Below are 16786 nucleotides of genomic sequence, written 5' to 3' on the forward strand. Positions count from 1 at the left end.
AAGCGTTTTGTGTGTCTAAAGCCTGTGTACCAGAACTTCTGCTATCCACCCTGACTACGAACCTTGCCGCCTGCCCCCGACCTTCTGCTACGTCCGACCTTGCTTCTGTCTACTCCCTTGTACCTCGCCTATCATCAGCAGTCAGAGAGGTGAGCCGTTGCTAGTGGATACGACCTGGTCACTACCGCCGCAGCAAGACCATCCCGCTTTGCGGCGGGCTCTGGTGAAAACCAGTAGTGACTTAGAACCGGTCCACTAGCACGGTCCACGCCAATCCCTCTCTGGCACAGAGGATCCACTACCTGCCAGCCGGCATCGTGACACCCCTATGTACCCCCTGGAGTAGGATAAAAGGTGAAAACCTAAAGTTTACAAAGGGGGAGATTCATTAAGACCTGGGCCGAGGAAAAGTTTACCAGTTGCCCATAGCAACCAATCAGTTTGCTGCTTTTATTATTCAAAGGCCTTTTCAAAAATGAAAGAAGCGATCTGATTGGTTGCCATGGGCAATTGGTTGACTTTTTCTCTGCACAAGTTTTGATAAATCTCCCCATAGACTCCAACTCTGAGTCAAACCATTTGGTTAGCACAATGTTTAATACCCATCGGAGTTTTGCACAAACAGAGGGGGGTGACATTGATTCAATAGTTATATAATGGGTGTAGAAAAGGTAAAAAGGGTGTACAGCCCTTCTGTCCTAAAGACAAAATAGGTGCCTCTATCTTTGCTATGGGACAACCACTCTTTTCTGTATGCCACTGGCATATAAATCAAGTTTTTGGAAAACTTTATTGTCAGAAAAATTTCCTTTTCTCCGCTTATCTTCGCTCAACCACCCCTTTAGATTTTGAAATAATCCTCGAATTGACCAGAGAACATACCATAGGCATGAAATATTACCCCAGCCTTGTTTATATAAACCAATTCATTTGCATTTATTGCTGCTTATTATTATTATTATTATGAGTTGACAGCCCCAGTCAGATAAGTAAATGGCCATTACATATCTGAATTATAAAATAAAAGAACCATTATTGCAAAACCAAAACGTTCTTTACATATTATAACATTTGCGTAACTGAACATTCTTGCCTCACTGAACTTTTTTTTTTTTTATCGTGCGGTGAATGAGGTTGTTTTTCATAAATAATACACCTTTAGATTAAAAATGCGTCTCCAGGCTGGAGTTAGTGGAACTGTTAAATCCTGGTATCAGTTTTCTAAAAGGCTTGCAGAGCATTACATAGATAAGTGGGTCCATTAACACATTAGTAGCTGCGATCCACAGAGTGGTTTCCTTGGCCACATATAACTTGTTTTTCAGCTGACAGTCGGTTATGATTCCAACTTGACTGAATGTATATGGCAGCCTCAGAAAGTGGAAGGGAGCAAAACACAGAAAAAACACTGCAACCACAATAAAGACTTTACATCTTGTCTTGTTTCTTGAAGATATGTCATTACTTCTGGAATTAATATAAGATTTATAAACCTTCTTGCTGATTATTGTATAAAAAAGGGTCATGGAAATGAAGACAAACCAAAAAATTATCGTACAAATGTAGTTCACTGCTTCATGCCACTTTATCCCCAGAGGGGTCTTTAGGTTGGAACATTTACGAACACTTTGTGGTGTTGCTTCTTGACTGGTCAGAATCATATTGGGTAGAGATATCAAGAAGATGACCATCCAGACTGCAACAGAAATCTTCTTGGCTTCACTTATGTTATTAATTCTTTTTCTATCAAATGGTTTTACAATTTTTAGAAAACGGTCCACTCCGATGAGTCCAAGAAGTATTATATTTATGTACATGGTTTCATAAAATATAACTGCAGAAAAGCGGCAGACAAAGGCTTTTATCTGCCATGGTCCAATGCTAGAGTCAGCGAGAATCTTAAATGGTAACATCAGGGTCATAAGTATGTCAGCCACTACAGTATTTTTAAGGTAAACAATAAAAACACTTTTGCTAGGGATTTTAAAGAAAATCCAGGCAGATAGGCAGTTCAATATTATTCCTAGAAAAAATATGATAGTGTATAGAATAGGGAAGACAATATGTGCGCCATCACGAGAACAATTTACAGTTGAGGTATTGGTGGTGTTGACTTTTTCTGGATTCATAGCTGTAAAAGAAAAAAAATAACTTATTATGGCAAACATTACTGTACATATACCACCTAACATTGGAATCCCTTTTTAAAGAATATTTTTAAACCTGAAAGATAGCTAAATATTTACACAACCCTCCCACCAGAGCTGTAGCTAGCTCCTTTTGCGCCATAGGCAAGAACAGAAGATTGTGCCCCCTCCTCCATTTGGACTAAGGCCACCACTACCACATTTTTTTTTATAAGTTCTTATGTAGATTACAGTACTACTATATGCAGCGACTGACAAATTACATATTCACTGATCAGAGTCATTCTCTTTTTCTTTTCTTCCCCATCTGGCCCAGGACATCATGATGATCTCTTTCAGCCAAAACTCTTCAGGGAAGAACCAGCAACACAAACATATTAGGCTCTGCTCTTTTCCAGCTTTATCCTCCCCTTTTCCCCACAGATGCCTCCAGCCTCCTCCAAACACAATGCCACCAGCCTTCCCACAACGCACATTTCCAGCCTCACTCAAATGCCACCAGCCCCCACCCCCCACAAGCACATACAATGCCTCCTCCTGCCTTACCCATATTCCTCCAGCATTTCCCAGACACAATGCCTCCAGCCTCACCCACACACAATGCCTTCAGCCTTTCCCCACACAGTTACAGAGGGGTGTACATGGGAGACAGGGGTGTAGAGGGGTGTACTTGAGTGGCAGAGGGGCATACAGGGGTTACAAGGGGGTGTAGAGGGGTAACAGTGGGGTGTACAGGGGTGACAGAAGGGTGAAGAGGGGTGACAGAGGGGTGTACTGGAAAACAGAGGGGTGTCCAGGGGTTACAGAGAAGTTACGAGGGGTGGCAGAGAGGTGTAGAGGAGTGAAAGTAGGGTGGGGTGCACTACCTGAAGCTAAGTAGGCTTCTGTCAGTGCTGCCCCTGCTCCTTCCCTCCATCCATATTATTCTGCAGAGGGACCAGGAAGAATCCAGAGTTCACAGCTGCTTCACAGAAGAAGGAGGATACATGGGGATCAGAGCTGCAGCATCCTGTCCTGGCAGTGCACAGAAACATCTCTTCCACCTGACCTGTGAGCTTTTGACTCACTCACAGCGCTGCAGGCACTGCCACACCGTGAGTGAGTGACAGGTGCGCAGGCCGGGATGGAAAATTCTATATTTTTGTGCCATCTTTCCCATTGGAGTGTCCCAGCACCCCTGCCGGGCACCCTGGTTGGGAATCACTGCCAAGTATAATGTGTGCTGGATTCCCTGTGCCGAACATCCTTAGCCGATGTGCCCTCTTACAGCAGTACGCCTCAGTCACCTTATGGGAGCTACTGCCCTGCCCCCCACCTAAGGTCTGATATGTGGGAAAATGGGAACGGCTGTTCTGTACTTATATGCAATGTGCCAGGTTTAAAAATGTATCCTTCCTTAAAGCAGAAGTACCATGGGGAAAAACTTATCCCCTATCCAAGGGATCTCCTGTAGGGGGCCCCGGCTCTCCCTGGGAGAGGTGCATCACAATCCCAGCACAAAGCGGGGGACACCACGTCCCCTTTATATATCTCTATGGGAGATATCTCTCCCATAAAGATATATGGAGGGGGTGTGGTGGCCTCTGCTTCATTGCTTCATGTGGGGGTTGTGATGTGCTACTCCCTGGGAAAGCTGGGGCCCCGTACAGGAGATTGCATCCGCTGGGCTAGGGGAGAACTTTTTCCCCATGATATATCTCCTTTAATTTATCTCTTAACTCAATATATTCTGAGGTGAATGGTGTGAGATTGCCTGTTTTATCACACTAAGGCTGCTTTCACACTATGAAATAGTTCCGTTTTGTTACTGCCCGTTTGCACCCGTATATGCCCGTAATGCATGCAGTAATTTTTCCGCCACGATGTCCCGTCACTATATAACGCCCTTAATGAATTACGGGCATATACGGGTGCAAACGGGCAGTTACAAAACCCCATAGGCTGCAATGCGATTTAGTCACGGCCGTCAGGGGTTTTGTAACGGCCGGGTTTCACCGATATAGTGACGGAACTGGGGACGGAAGTTCCTAAACAGAACTATTTCATAGTGTGAAAGTAGCCTCTCATGAGTTTGTTACACTGTCATCAAGACTATACACAGTGTTCATGTGTGTGGACACCCAGTGATTTTTATGTAAATGAAGCCTCGTGAGTGTTGTGATATCATGTCATGATATTGTGTTACAGTAGTTTTATGAGAAGTTAGAATTCTAAGCTGAAGGAAAGATAAGGGATGACATATACATGTAGTCATTAGTCTATAGCGTTCACTGTTGTATGGACATTATGACATATCACGTCTCTTGGCAGTATATCTGATTTGGATCTGCCTTTCTCTCTATACATTCAAGCACTTACAGGATCATGTTGCTTTCATCTTCCTGATACTATATTTCTATATCTCACGGGTAATACCTCCTGATTTCATGTTCTAGTCCATTTCCTGCCTTTACTTCTACATCCTTTGTGAATTTCTCTTATCAATTAGCATACCACATGCTTAGTTTACTGTAGTCAATAGTTAATGGACATCAGCAACACATGCTTAGATGCTCATAGAAATACAAAATAAAGGCTTGGATAAATCAAAGTGGGCATAGAAAATACCAACTCCCTTGCTCACACACCTCCTCCCCCCAAAAATATATATAAAAATGAATAAAAATTGATTGGTTCTTGTATCAAAGAAAGGGGGCATAGTAGAATAAGAGACCATAGGCACCTTGAAAAATATATGTGAATCCAGAAATGCGTCTGTTATGTTGCTACAATTTTATATGATGCTGAAAGTCATAAACAAGTTTGCATGTTCATGGTATGCTTTATTTACTTACCGGTAGCTAAATATATTTGTGTTCTTAGTTTGTGTCTTATCTAGATAGCAGCACTGTTTAAATGATCTGGCTGCATGTGGTTGATATAGTCATTTTAGCAATAGTAATGGCTATGGTCGGCTACACACTTCTGATGAAATTACGAAAAGGTTAGATAGTTACATAGTTATAGTTAATAAGGTTTAAAAAAGACACGTCAATTAAGTTTAACCAGGGAGGTGAAGGAAAGGGTATGGGGGAATAAAGGGGAGGTGATTATATGTTTCTGTGACTTATTTTGAGCTAGGAATATATCTAGCCCAGTTTTGAAATCCTCAACTGGTCCTGCTGTGACCAGTTCCTGAGGTAGACTGTTCCATAAATTCACAGTTCATATGGTAAAGAAGGCTTGTCGTCCCTGGAGACTAAACCTTTTTCATTGGGTTTTACCTGAAACAGCTTTTCCCATATTTTTTATATGGGCAATTTATAGTCTTAATTGAGATCATATCCTCCCTTAAACGTCTCTTCTCAAGACTAAACAAATGTAATTCTTTTAATCTTTCCTCATAGCTAAGATTTTCCAAGTCCCTTATTAGTTTAGTTGCACATCTCTGTAACCTTTCCGACTCCAGAACCTTCTTTTTATGAACCGGTGCCCATAGCTGAACAGCATATTCCAGGTTAATTTTTTAAGTACTGTATCTTGCCTGACCAGGATATGGATCACACATCATATGACTAAAATAGACTGTCAGTGTTATATTGTCATATTTTCTTCCTTACCTTTTCTGCTTCTGGAGTGTGTTTTTAGAGACGCCTGATAATAATTCCCATATCGTCAATATTTCTCAGTTTTTTGTCAAATCTGGTGAGTCCATCTACAGATTAGACTATGGAATCTGCTGTATTGTCTGTGTTCTTTAAATACTGCTTCACCCTTCCCAGCTGTACTTGTGTCACAGTAAGGATTTCCTTTATCAAATCATTTAAAACCCTATTAAAATAAAGCAAAAACCTGTTTTAAAATACAAACATATACAGTACCATTCAAAAGTTGACAACCTTATCATTCCTTGGTTTACCTTGGTTTTTTTTTTTTTGCTTTTACATTTTAGATTTGAATTAAAGAGTTAAAAACTATAAGGTGTATGTGTATATATATATATATATATATATATATATATATATATATATATATACTGTATATATACAACTCAACGTGTGTATGTGTGTGTATGTTTCAGCATCACGTGGGTAAACGGCACAAAAGCATGCTAAAGCCAGTAAAATTTGTGATAACACTATATTAGAAAGTTATATACCGTATTTTTCGCCCTATAGGATGCACCGGCATATAAGACGCACCCAATTTTAAAGGTGCAAAATCTAAAAAAAAAAGATTCTGCACCCAACAGTGATCTTCAACCTGCGGACCTCCAGATGTTGCAAAACTACAACTCGCAGCATGCCCGGACAGCCGTTGGCTGTCCAGGCATGCTGGGAGTTGTAGTTTTGCAACATCTGGAGGTCCGCAGGTCGAAGACCACTGGATAGGAGGTAATACTCACGTGTCCCCCCCGCTCCAGACCTGTCACCACTTCCCTGGATGTCGCTCCATGGCTGTCGCCGCGTCCCCGTGGTGTCCCCGAAGCTCCGGACGTCGCTCCTATTTGATGACAGGACGGCGTGCGCGACGACGTGATGATGTCGAAGGAGAGCGCAGGCCATGCAGGAGATTCTGGCACGGAGCAGACACCGAGGAGGCAGGTAAGCTGTTCGGGATACCGCGATTTCACCGTGGCGGTCACGAACAGCCCGACTGAGCAGCCGGGTTACTGTCAGTTTCGCTTCAGACGCAGCGGTCAGCTTTGATCGCCGCGTCTGAAGGGTTAATACAGGGCATCACCGTGATCGGTGATGTCCTGTTTTAGCAGCGGGTCCCGGCCGTTGATGGCCGCAGGGACCAACCTGATAGGGGTGTATTCGCTGTATAAGACGCACCAACTTCCCCCCCCCCCCCCAGTTTTGGGGAAGAAAAAGTGCGTCTTATACGGCGAAAAATACGGTAGTTTTTTTTTTTTTTGGGTGGGGGTAAGGAATAATCTCATGGTCTCAAACACAATACATAGCACACTACAAAAAAATTAAAATAAAATAAAAACCACTGAATAAAAGGTGTTAGTTTCCATAATCTGCTGTGTTATGAGATGATCCCGAACTTGCTTAAAAGCAGATGATGGCACGAATAGTTTTCTGTCTGTGGTTATAGTCTTTGGTAATTAGCATTACGTGAATGGAAGTCAATCAGATTTGCACTTTCCTTACAATAAAGACAAAGCATCACTTTACAAAAGAACATTGTTATTTCTAAGGAAAAAAACTGAAACATTAAAAAAAAATTCATCTGCAACCACAGGAAATAACACAAGAAGTCCACTTTAAGAAAAAAACACAACCTTCTGGTTGCCGTAAACACCGCTGTTACCTAAATAAGATATATTGATCATCTGTATATATACCAGAGGCAGCGCAAGACGTTACCCAGACAAAGGTTCAGGTCGCTGCCCTGGCCAAGACAATCTGGTAGGTTGGAACCCTCTCTGCATCCATTGCACATTCACAAATAGCTACACCCCTGTTTATACACGCACACATTTAAATGTATATTTACTTTTGCACTTGTAAGATAAAAAAAATTGAATAAATATATATAATTATACCAGTGTCTACATTTCCTTGGTTCCAGTACTGCTTGGGGGATCTTGCATTGCCTAGTCTTTCTTTGAAAGAGGAAAATAATAGCTAAAGTTTTGTCTACAAGGAAACATTTCATAAGACCTGTGTATCAAGACTGTGCATTCTATCCCAGGCCACAGAAAAGCCATTTCATCACACAAAATGCACATTGCTTAATGCAACTTCTACAGTATATGAAAGGGCCTTAAGCTTGTCTACAATGACATTTGGATATAGTAGGAGTCCAGGCACATTATGGTATATAGGTTTATCTGTTTTGGGAGGGCTACCGTATATACTCGAGTTTAAGCCGACCCGTATATAAGCCGAGGCCCCTAATTTCACCCCAAAAACACAGGAAAAAAAAAAAAAAAAAAAAAAGTTATTGACTCGACTATAAGCCTAGGGTGGGAAATACATCATCCCCCCATGTAATCATCCAGGCCCTGTCATCATCCCCCCCCCTTCATCATCACCGCCTGTCAATCCCTTCATCAGTGGTCTTCAACCTACGGTCCTCCAGATGTTGCAAAACTGCAACTCCCAGCATGCCCGGACAGCCATCGGCTGTCCGGGCATGCTGGGAGTTGTAGTTTTGAAACCTCTGGAGGTCCGCAGGTTGAAGACCACTGCGGCCTTCGTCATCAAGGCAACGTCACTAGTCCGGGGCTGGGCCTGAAGCAAGGAGAAGAGGCCCCCCCCCCGATGAAAATGGACAGCCTGCAACGACTAACCCTCCCCACCAGACGGTCCCTGCAGCATAGATGGCCCGGACCAGCTCACCCTTCCTTCCCACCGAGGGGAGGTGAGTACAAAACAAAAGGGGGGGGGGGGCTGGATGATGACTAAGGCCACAGTGGTCTTCAACCTGCGGACCTCGAGAGGTTTCAAAACTACAACACCCAGCAACACCCAGCACAGCCAATGGCTGTCCGGGCATGCTTGAAGTTGGAGTTTTGCAACATCTGGAAGTCCGCAAATTGAAGACCACTGAGAAGGGATTGACAGGCGGAGAGTTCACTCGAGTATAAGCCGTGGGGGGCGTTTTCAGCACGAAAAATCGTGCTGAAAAACTCGGCTTATACTCGAGTATATACGGTATGCTGTTTCTTCACTGGTTCTGGTTCTTCCCAACTTGAACCTACTGCTTTCCAACTAAAAATTATACTGTCAATGTCTCTGGTAGAGGTATCACAGATCTACATGATACACTTTTACTTTCACATACTTACTGGGGCATTAACTCTAAAACGAATATGATCATAAATAAAAACCATAATTAAAAAGTTTGCATGCAAAGAATTGCAGTATATAGCAGTACCAGCAAAGTGGAGCTTTTTTTTAAATAAAACATATATACTGTAACCAGATAATACACAAAATTATTGCCATACATATCAACATTATACTGTACTGAACAACACCCACAGTTCCAAGGCCAACATTATTTAAAGGCCAATTAATACTGCCACACCATGAATACATAATAAATAATAACTTAATATTATTGCCACATTGTTACTAAATAAAACCCAGTATAGCAAGGCCAAAATTTACCAATAACACTGTACAAGGGACAAATAATATTGCTACATCCTGACCTCATATTACCACTACCGAAAGACTAAATAATATTACTGGACTGACACTAAATAAAAACCACTATAAAGGGGCGAACATTACCCAACTACAACAACTATATAGTGATTAAAGTGGAGGACTAAGGCAGGCAAGATTGCTTTCAGTTCCTTGATATTTGTCATCCAGAGGCGGCTCTCTAATTAGGCGATTTAGGCGACCGCCTAAGGCCTCGCGCTTAAAGGGGCCTCGCGGCCGCCTAAATCGTGTAGTTAGAGCAGTGATTTTGGCAACATATTTTTATTTTTTTTTAAATGTCCCGCCCGGCCTGCGCGTAGGGGGGAAGGGAAGCCTGCGTGCGCACTGCGCACACAGCGTCCTCCTGCGTCACCCTGCGTGACCCCCCCCTCCCCCTTGCGGAGCAGTGAGCCGAAAATGGTGCCCGGAGCGAGCTGTATTTGCACCGGACTGCCGTGGAACTGCAAGCTGTGCGGGCCGGCTTGCTTAAGGTACCGTACCCTTTCCACCCCCCTGTTACCCCTTCTCAACCCTGTCCAGACCCCCCCACCGTCGCCCAAGTCCACCCTCTGCACCCCCCCCCCCCCCCGTCACACATGTCCACCCCCCGTCATCCATGTCCGGCTTGTCTACCTCCCTGTCCATCCCTGTCACCCATGTCCTACCCCCCCCCTGTCACCCATGTCTACCAACCCCCCCCCCCCCTGTCACCCATGTCTAACCCCCCCTCAAACCCCTGCCAGTCCAGGGTTTCCCAACCACGGTGCCTCCAGCTGTTGCAAAACTACAACTCCCAGCATGCCCGGACAGCCTAAGTCTGTCCAGGCATGCTGGGAGTTGTAGTTTTGCAACAGCTGGAGGCATCCTGGTTGGGAAACACCGATCCAGTCAATACTCATCCCACACCATGGCCAGTTAGGATTTCAGGTGTTTACACTGTCTGTAATAATGTTGTAATAACATGTTCACCCCCCTGTCACCCATGTCCACCCCCCTGTCACCCATGTCCACTCCTCTGTCACCCCTGTTCACCCTCCTGTCACCCCTGTCCACCCATGTCCACCCCCCTGTCACCCATGTCCACCCCCCTGTCACCCCTGTTCACCCTCCTGTCACCCCTGTTCACCCCCCTATCCACCCCCCTGTCACCCATGTCCTCCCCCCTGTCACCCATGTCCTCCCCCTGTCACCCCTGTCCACCCCCCTGCCACCCATGTCCACCCCCCTGTCCCCCATGTCCACCCCCTGTCACCCATGTCCACCCCCTGTCACCCATGTCCACTCCCCTGTCACCCATGTTCACCCTCCTGTCATCCCTGTCACCCATGTCCCCCCTGTCATCCATGTCCTCCCCCTGTCACCCATGTCCTCCCCCCTGTCACCCATGTCCTCTTCCCTGTCACCCATGTCCTCCCCCCTGTCACCCATGTCCTCCTCCCTGTCACCCATGTCCTCCCCCCTGTCACCCATGTCCTCCCTCCTGTCACCCATGTTCACCCCCCTGTCACCCATGTTCACTCCTCTACACCCCTCTGTCACCCATGTACACTCCTCTGTACCCCTTTGTACACCCATGTACACTCCTCTACACCTCTCTGTCACCCATGTTCACTCCTCTACACCCCTCTGTCACCCATGTACACTCCTCTATACCCCTTTGCACACCCATGTACACTCCTCTACACCCCTCTGTACACTATGTACACTCCTCTATACCCCTCTGTCACCCATGTACACTCCTCTACACCCCTCTGCCACCCATGTACACTCCTCTACACCCTCTATCACCCATGTACACCCCTCTGTCACCCATGTACACTCCTCTACACCCCTGTCACCCCTGTCCACCCCCTGTCACCCACGTCCTCCCCCCTGTCACCCATGTTCTCCCCCCTGTCACCCTGTCCACCCCCCCTGCCACCCATGTCCACCCCCCTGTCAACCATGTCCACCCTCCTGTCACCCATGGCCACCCCCTGTCACCCATGTCCACTCCCCTGTCACCCATGTTCACCCTTCTGTCATCCCTGTCACCCATGTCCCCCCTGTCATCCATGTCCTCCCCCCTGTCACCCATGTCCTTCCCCCTGTCACCCATGTCCTCCCCCTGTCACCCATGTTCACCCTCCTGTCACCCATGTTCACCCTCCTGTCACCCATGTTCACCCCCCCTGTCACCCATGTTCACTCCTCTACACCCCTCTGTCACCCATGTACACTCCTCTACACCCCTCTGTACACTATGTACACTCCTCTATACCCCTCTGTCACCCATGTACACTCCTCTACACCCCTCTGCCCTCCATGTACACTCCTCTACACCCCTCTGTACACTATGTACACTCCTCTATAGCCCTCTGTCACCCATGTACACTCCTCTACACCCCTCTGCCACCCATGTACACTCCTCTACACCCTCTATCACCCATGTACACCCCTCTGTCACCCATGTACACTCCTCTACACCCCTCTGTCACCCATTTACACTCCTCTACACCCCTATGTCACCCATGTACACTCCTCTACACCCCTCTATCACCCATGTACACTCCTCTACACTCTCCATCACCCATGTACACCCCTCTATCACCCATGTACACTCCTCTACACCCCTCTGTCACCCATGTACAATCCTTTACACCCCTCTGTCACCCATGTACACTCCTCTATACCCCTCTGTTACCCATGTACACTCCTCTACACCCCTCTGTACACTATGTACACTCCTCTATAGCCCTCTGTCACCCATGTACACTCCTCTACACCCCTCTGTCACCCATGTACACTCCTCTACACCCCTCTGTCACCCATTTACACTCCTCTACACCCCTATGTCACCCATGTAAACTCCTCTACACCCCTCTATCACCCATGTACACTCCTCTACACCCTCCATCACCCATGTACACCCCTCTATCACCCATGTACACTCCTCTACACCCCTCTGTCACCCATGTACACTCCTCTACACCCCTCTGTCACCCATGTACACTCCTCTATACCCCTCTGTTACCCATGTACACTCCTTTGCACCCCTTTGTACATCCCTCTGTCACCCATGTACACTCCTCTACACCCCTCTGTCACCCATGTACACTCCTCTACACCCCTCTGTCACCCATGTACACTCTTCTACACCCCTCTGTCACCCAAGTACACTCCTCTACACCCCTCTGTCACTCATGTACACTCCTCTACACCCCTCTGTACACCCCTCTGTCACCCATGTACACTCCTCTACACCCCTCTGTCACCCATGGACACTCCCAAGTGCGGAGCCTAATAGGTTTGTCTTGCAGGTTTAACGGTGAAGAATTGTGGGTGGAAGAAATTGTCATGATGGCCCAGACCAGATGGAGAAGAGAAGGCAACGAAGCAAATTAGAGAAGACGTCATTGGTGAATTGCTGTATAAAGCAGCACTTTAAACTACATACCCACTGATAAATAGATATAGTGCATTGCATTTTTTATTTTTTTTACCATTTTATCCTTTTTTTTTTTTTTTTGCTCGTCAACCTCGGTAGGGGAACCCCGCGTAAAAAAATAATTTTTAATATTTTATTTATTTATTTTTCTTCTTTTTTATCGCGCTTGGGGGGCCTCAGATATATTTTTGCCTAAGGCCTCAAAAAGTCTAGATCCGCCTCTGTTGTCATCTGTGCCTGTGTCATTAAAGGGGTACTACGCTGCTCAGCGTTTAGAACAAAATGCCAGTGCCGGGAGCTTGTGGCGTCATAGCCCAGCCCTCTCATAACGTCACACCCCGCCCGCTCAATGCAATTCTATGGGAGAGGGCGTGACAGTCATCAGGCCCCCTCCCATAGATTTGCATTGAGGGGGGCGTGATGTCATGAGGGGGCGGATCTATGACATCCCAAGCTCCCGGCGCCGGCTCCAGCGTTCGGAACAGTTTGTTCCTATTGCTGAGCAGTGGAGAACCCCTTTAACCCCTTAACGACGCAGGACGTAAATGTATGTCCTGGTGACGTGGTGCTTAACGCACCAGGACGTACATTTACGTCCTGAGCATAACCGCGGACATCGGAGCGATGCCGGCATCATGCGCAGCAGGTCCCGGCTGTGGATCGCAGCCAGGGACCCACCGGTAATGGCGGACACCCGCGATCCCGCGGATGTCCGCCATTAACCCCTCAGATGCAGTGATCAATACCGATCACGACATCTGCAGCATCGTGGTCACTTAATTGGATGATCGGATCGTCCGCAGCGCTACCGCGGTGATCCGATCATCCTGCACGGCAGACGGAGGTCCCCTCACCTGCCTCCGCTGTCTTCCGGGAGTCTTCTGATCTGCCTTCCCGCAGACCAGAGCAGAAGATGACCAATAACCCTGATCAGTGCTTTGTCCTATACATAGCACTGAACAGGATTAGCAATCGAGTGATTGCTTTAAATAGTCCCCTATGGGGACTATTAAAGTGCAACAATAAAAGTAAAAAAAGTAAAAAAAAATAAAGTAAAAAAATGTGAAAAACCCCCTCCCCCAATAAAAACGTAAATTGTCCCATTTTCCCTATTTTACCCCCAAAAAGTGTAAAACATTTTTTTATATACATATTTGGTATCGCCGCGTGCATAAATATCTGAACTATTAAAATAAAATGTAAATGATCCCGTATGGTGAACGGCGTGAACGTAAAATTTTTTTTTTTTTAAAGTCCAAAATAGCTGCTTTTTTTTAGAACATTTTATTCCCAAAAAAATTAATAAAAAATGTAATAAAAGTTTTGTATAAGCAAATATGGTATCAATAAAAAGTACAGATCATGGCGCAAAAAATGAGCCCTCATACCACCGCTTATACGGAAAAATGAAAAAGTTATAGGTCTTCAAAATAGGGGGATTTTAAACGTACTAATTTGGTTAATAGAAAAGTGTATAATCATGGGTATAATGTTAATCGGATTGACCCAGAGAATAAAAAACATACGTCATTTTTACCATAAATTGTACGGAGTGAAAACAAAACCTTCCAAAATTTGCAAAATTGCGGTTTTCTTTTTAATTTCCCCACACAAATAGTATATTTTTGGTTGCGCCATACATTTTATGATAAAGTGAGTGATGGCATTACAACGGACAACTCGTCGTGCAAATAACAAGCCCTCATACTAGTCTGTGGATGAAAATATAAAAGAGTTATGATTTTTTGAAGGGGAGGAGGAAAAAACGAAAACGTTAAAATAAAATTGTCTGAGTCCTTATGGTCCAAATGGGCTGAGTCCTTAAGGGGTTAAGAAGCAGACACAATTGAAAGTGGTGGCGCCTATGTACAAAACAGGAGCAGGCAGCCAGACATTCTATGGTGTGCCATGCTAAGAGTGTAGTGTACAACATAATATACAGTATCTCACATAGGTGAGTACACCCCTCACATTTTTGTAAATATTTTATTATATCTGACAACACTAGAGAAAGGACACTGTCTATTACCAGACTCCCTGCTCGTGTATTGTAGTGAGCGGACATGCCTTACAATATATGCATGGCCACTTACTATGCAGAGGTATCAGCAGCATTAACTGTATATTCTGCCCATTGGGGTAGTAATAAATCGCCATTGAAAGTCGTATCTAGGACTGGCTTTCATACCAACTGTTGTTTGGTGTGAAATAGATCAACAACAATTACTTTTGTTTTATGCATTTGTGCGAATGACATTTATTCTTTGCCTTACAAAAATAATACTATTGTTTGGTCACGTTCAGTTAGATAAAAGAGAAGATTGTCTTCAGAAAAAGCAACTAATAATTACATATTAGGAAAAGATAAAAAGTATGTGATTATGAAGAAGAAATGAGACAATAGTAGTTTTTTTTAAAGAATATTTATTATTATGTTTATTTACTGTCCTCTCATATTACAGGCTGTCTTCCCTGCTTAACCCCTTAAGGACCACAGGTTTTTCCATTTTTGCACTTTAGTTTTTTCCTCCTCAACTTTTAAAATCATAACTCTTTCAATTTTGCACCTAAAAATCCAGATGATGGCTTATTTTTTGCGCCACCAATTCTAATTTTCAGTGACATCAGTAATTTTACCGAAAAATCTACGGCGAAATGGAAAAAAAATCATTGTGCAACGAAATTGAAGAAAAACGCCATTTTGTAAGTTTTGGGGGCTTCCGTTTCTACGCAGTACATTTGGTTGGATTTTGTCGTACTTCTGTAAAAAATCATAACTACATGCAGAAAAATGTATACGTTTTGAATTGTCATCTTCTGATCCCTATAACTTTTTTAGTTTTCCGCAAATTGGGCGGTATGAGGGCTATATTTAGCGCCGTAATCAGAAGTTTTTAGAGGTATCATTTTTGTATTGATTGGACTTTTTGTTTGCTTTTTATTCATTTTTTCATGATATAAAAAGCGACCAAAAAGACTTTATTTTGGACTTTGGAATTTTTTTGCGCGTACGCCATTTACCATGCAGTTTAATTAATGATATATTGTTTATAGTTCAGACACTTACGCACGCGGCGATACCACATATGTTTATATTTATTTTTATTTACATGGTGTTTTATTTTTTTTATGAGAAAAGGGGGGTGATTTGAACTTTTATTAAGGAAACGATTAAATCACATTTATTAACTTTTTTTTTACACTTTTTTTTGCAGTGTTATAGCTCCCATAGGGACCTATAACACTGGACACACTGATTTTATACCCTGTTCACTGCAAGGCAATAGCTTTGCATTGATCAGGGTTATCGGCGGTCGATTGCTCAAACCTGCATCTCAGGCTTGGGCAATCAATCGCCGAGGGGCAGGTAAGAGGACCTCCGCTCGTATCCCAGCTGATCGGGACACTGCATTTTCACTGTGGTAGTCCCGATCAGCCCGCTGAGCAGCCGGGCAGCTTTCACTTTCGTTTTAGACGCGGCGTTCAACTTTGAACGCCGCGTCTAAAGGGTTAATAGCGCGCGGCACCGCGTTTGCTGCTGCATGCTATTAGCCCCGGGTCCCGGCATCAGATACATGCCAGGACCGACCAGATATGACGTGGGGTCACCGCGTGACCCTGCGTTATATCGCGGGAGCCAACCAAGAACGTAAATATACGTCCTTGGTCGTTAAGGGGTTAAGGGATTACATTTCAATGTGTCCGTAATGTGGATTATAGGAGAGCTCCAAGGAAAGTGGCCTGGGGGGAGCAATTGGGGTTGGGCTCTGGTTGTTGAGTGATGTCAAGAGCGGGGGTGGGGGGGGGGGGGTGCTTACTATACATTTTGCCATAACTAGGGTAATAAAATACAGGGCTGGGGCAGCTAAAGTCTAGTTACAGTTCTAGCTACGATTTCTCCCTAGGGCATTCAGAGCACTTCTGAATCTGAATTCCTGAATGACACCTAAAATCAATCTCACAAGATCCACTAATTCATCCCAATATATCATGGAGCACATGAAGAACTAAACTGCCACACATTATGTAACTGGAGTAGTCAGTCACTAGGGGGGGATTGTGTA

General features: G+C 44.7%; 2 protein-coding genes across 6 annotated transcripts in view; one reads left to right on the forward strand and one right to left on the reverse strand.

Moving 5' to 3' along the window:
- MED12L (mediator complex subunit 12L) overlaps positions 1-16786 on the forward strand; it is a 627340-nt gene that overhangs the window by 352837 nt on the left and 257717 nt on the right. The window lies entirely within an intron of this gene.
- Positions 512-16786, reverse strand: part of P2RY13 (purinergic receptor P2Y13) — a 63509-nt gene continuing 47234 nt past the window's right edge. For all 3 annotated transcript variants that reach the window (XM_056564969.1, XM_056564968.1, XM_056564967.1), the window contains exons 2-3: positions 5747-5957; positions 512-2131 (exon numbers count right to left, since the gene is read on the reverse strand). In XM_056564969.1, the coding sequence (XP_056420944.1) occupies positions 1164-2129 (966 nt within the window). In that variant the 5' untranslated portion in view covers positions 2130-2131; positions 5747-5957 and the 3' untranslated portion in view covers positions 512-1163. The remainder of the gene's footprint in view (positions 2132-5746; positions 5958-16786) is intronic.

This window comes from Hyla sarda, chromosome 3, assembly GCF_029499605.1.
Source record: "Hyla sarda isolate aHylSar1 chromosome 3, aHylSar1.hap1, whole genome shotgun sequence".
NCBI lineage: Eukaryota > Metazoa > Chordata > Amphibia > Anura > Hylidae > Hyla > Hyla sarda.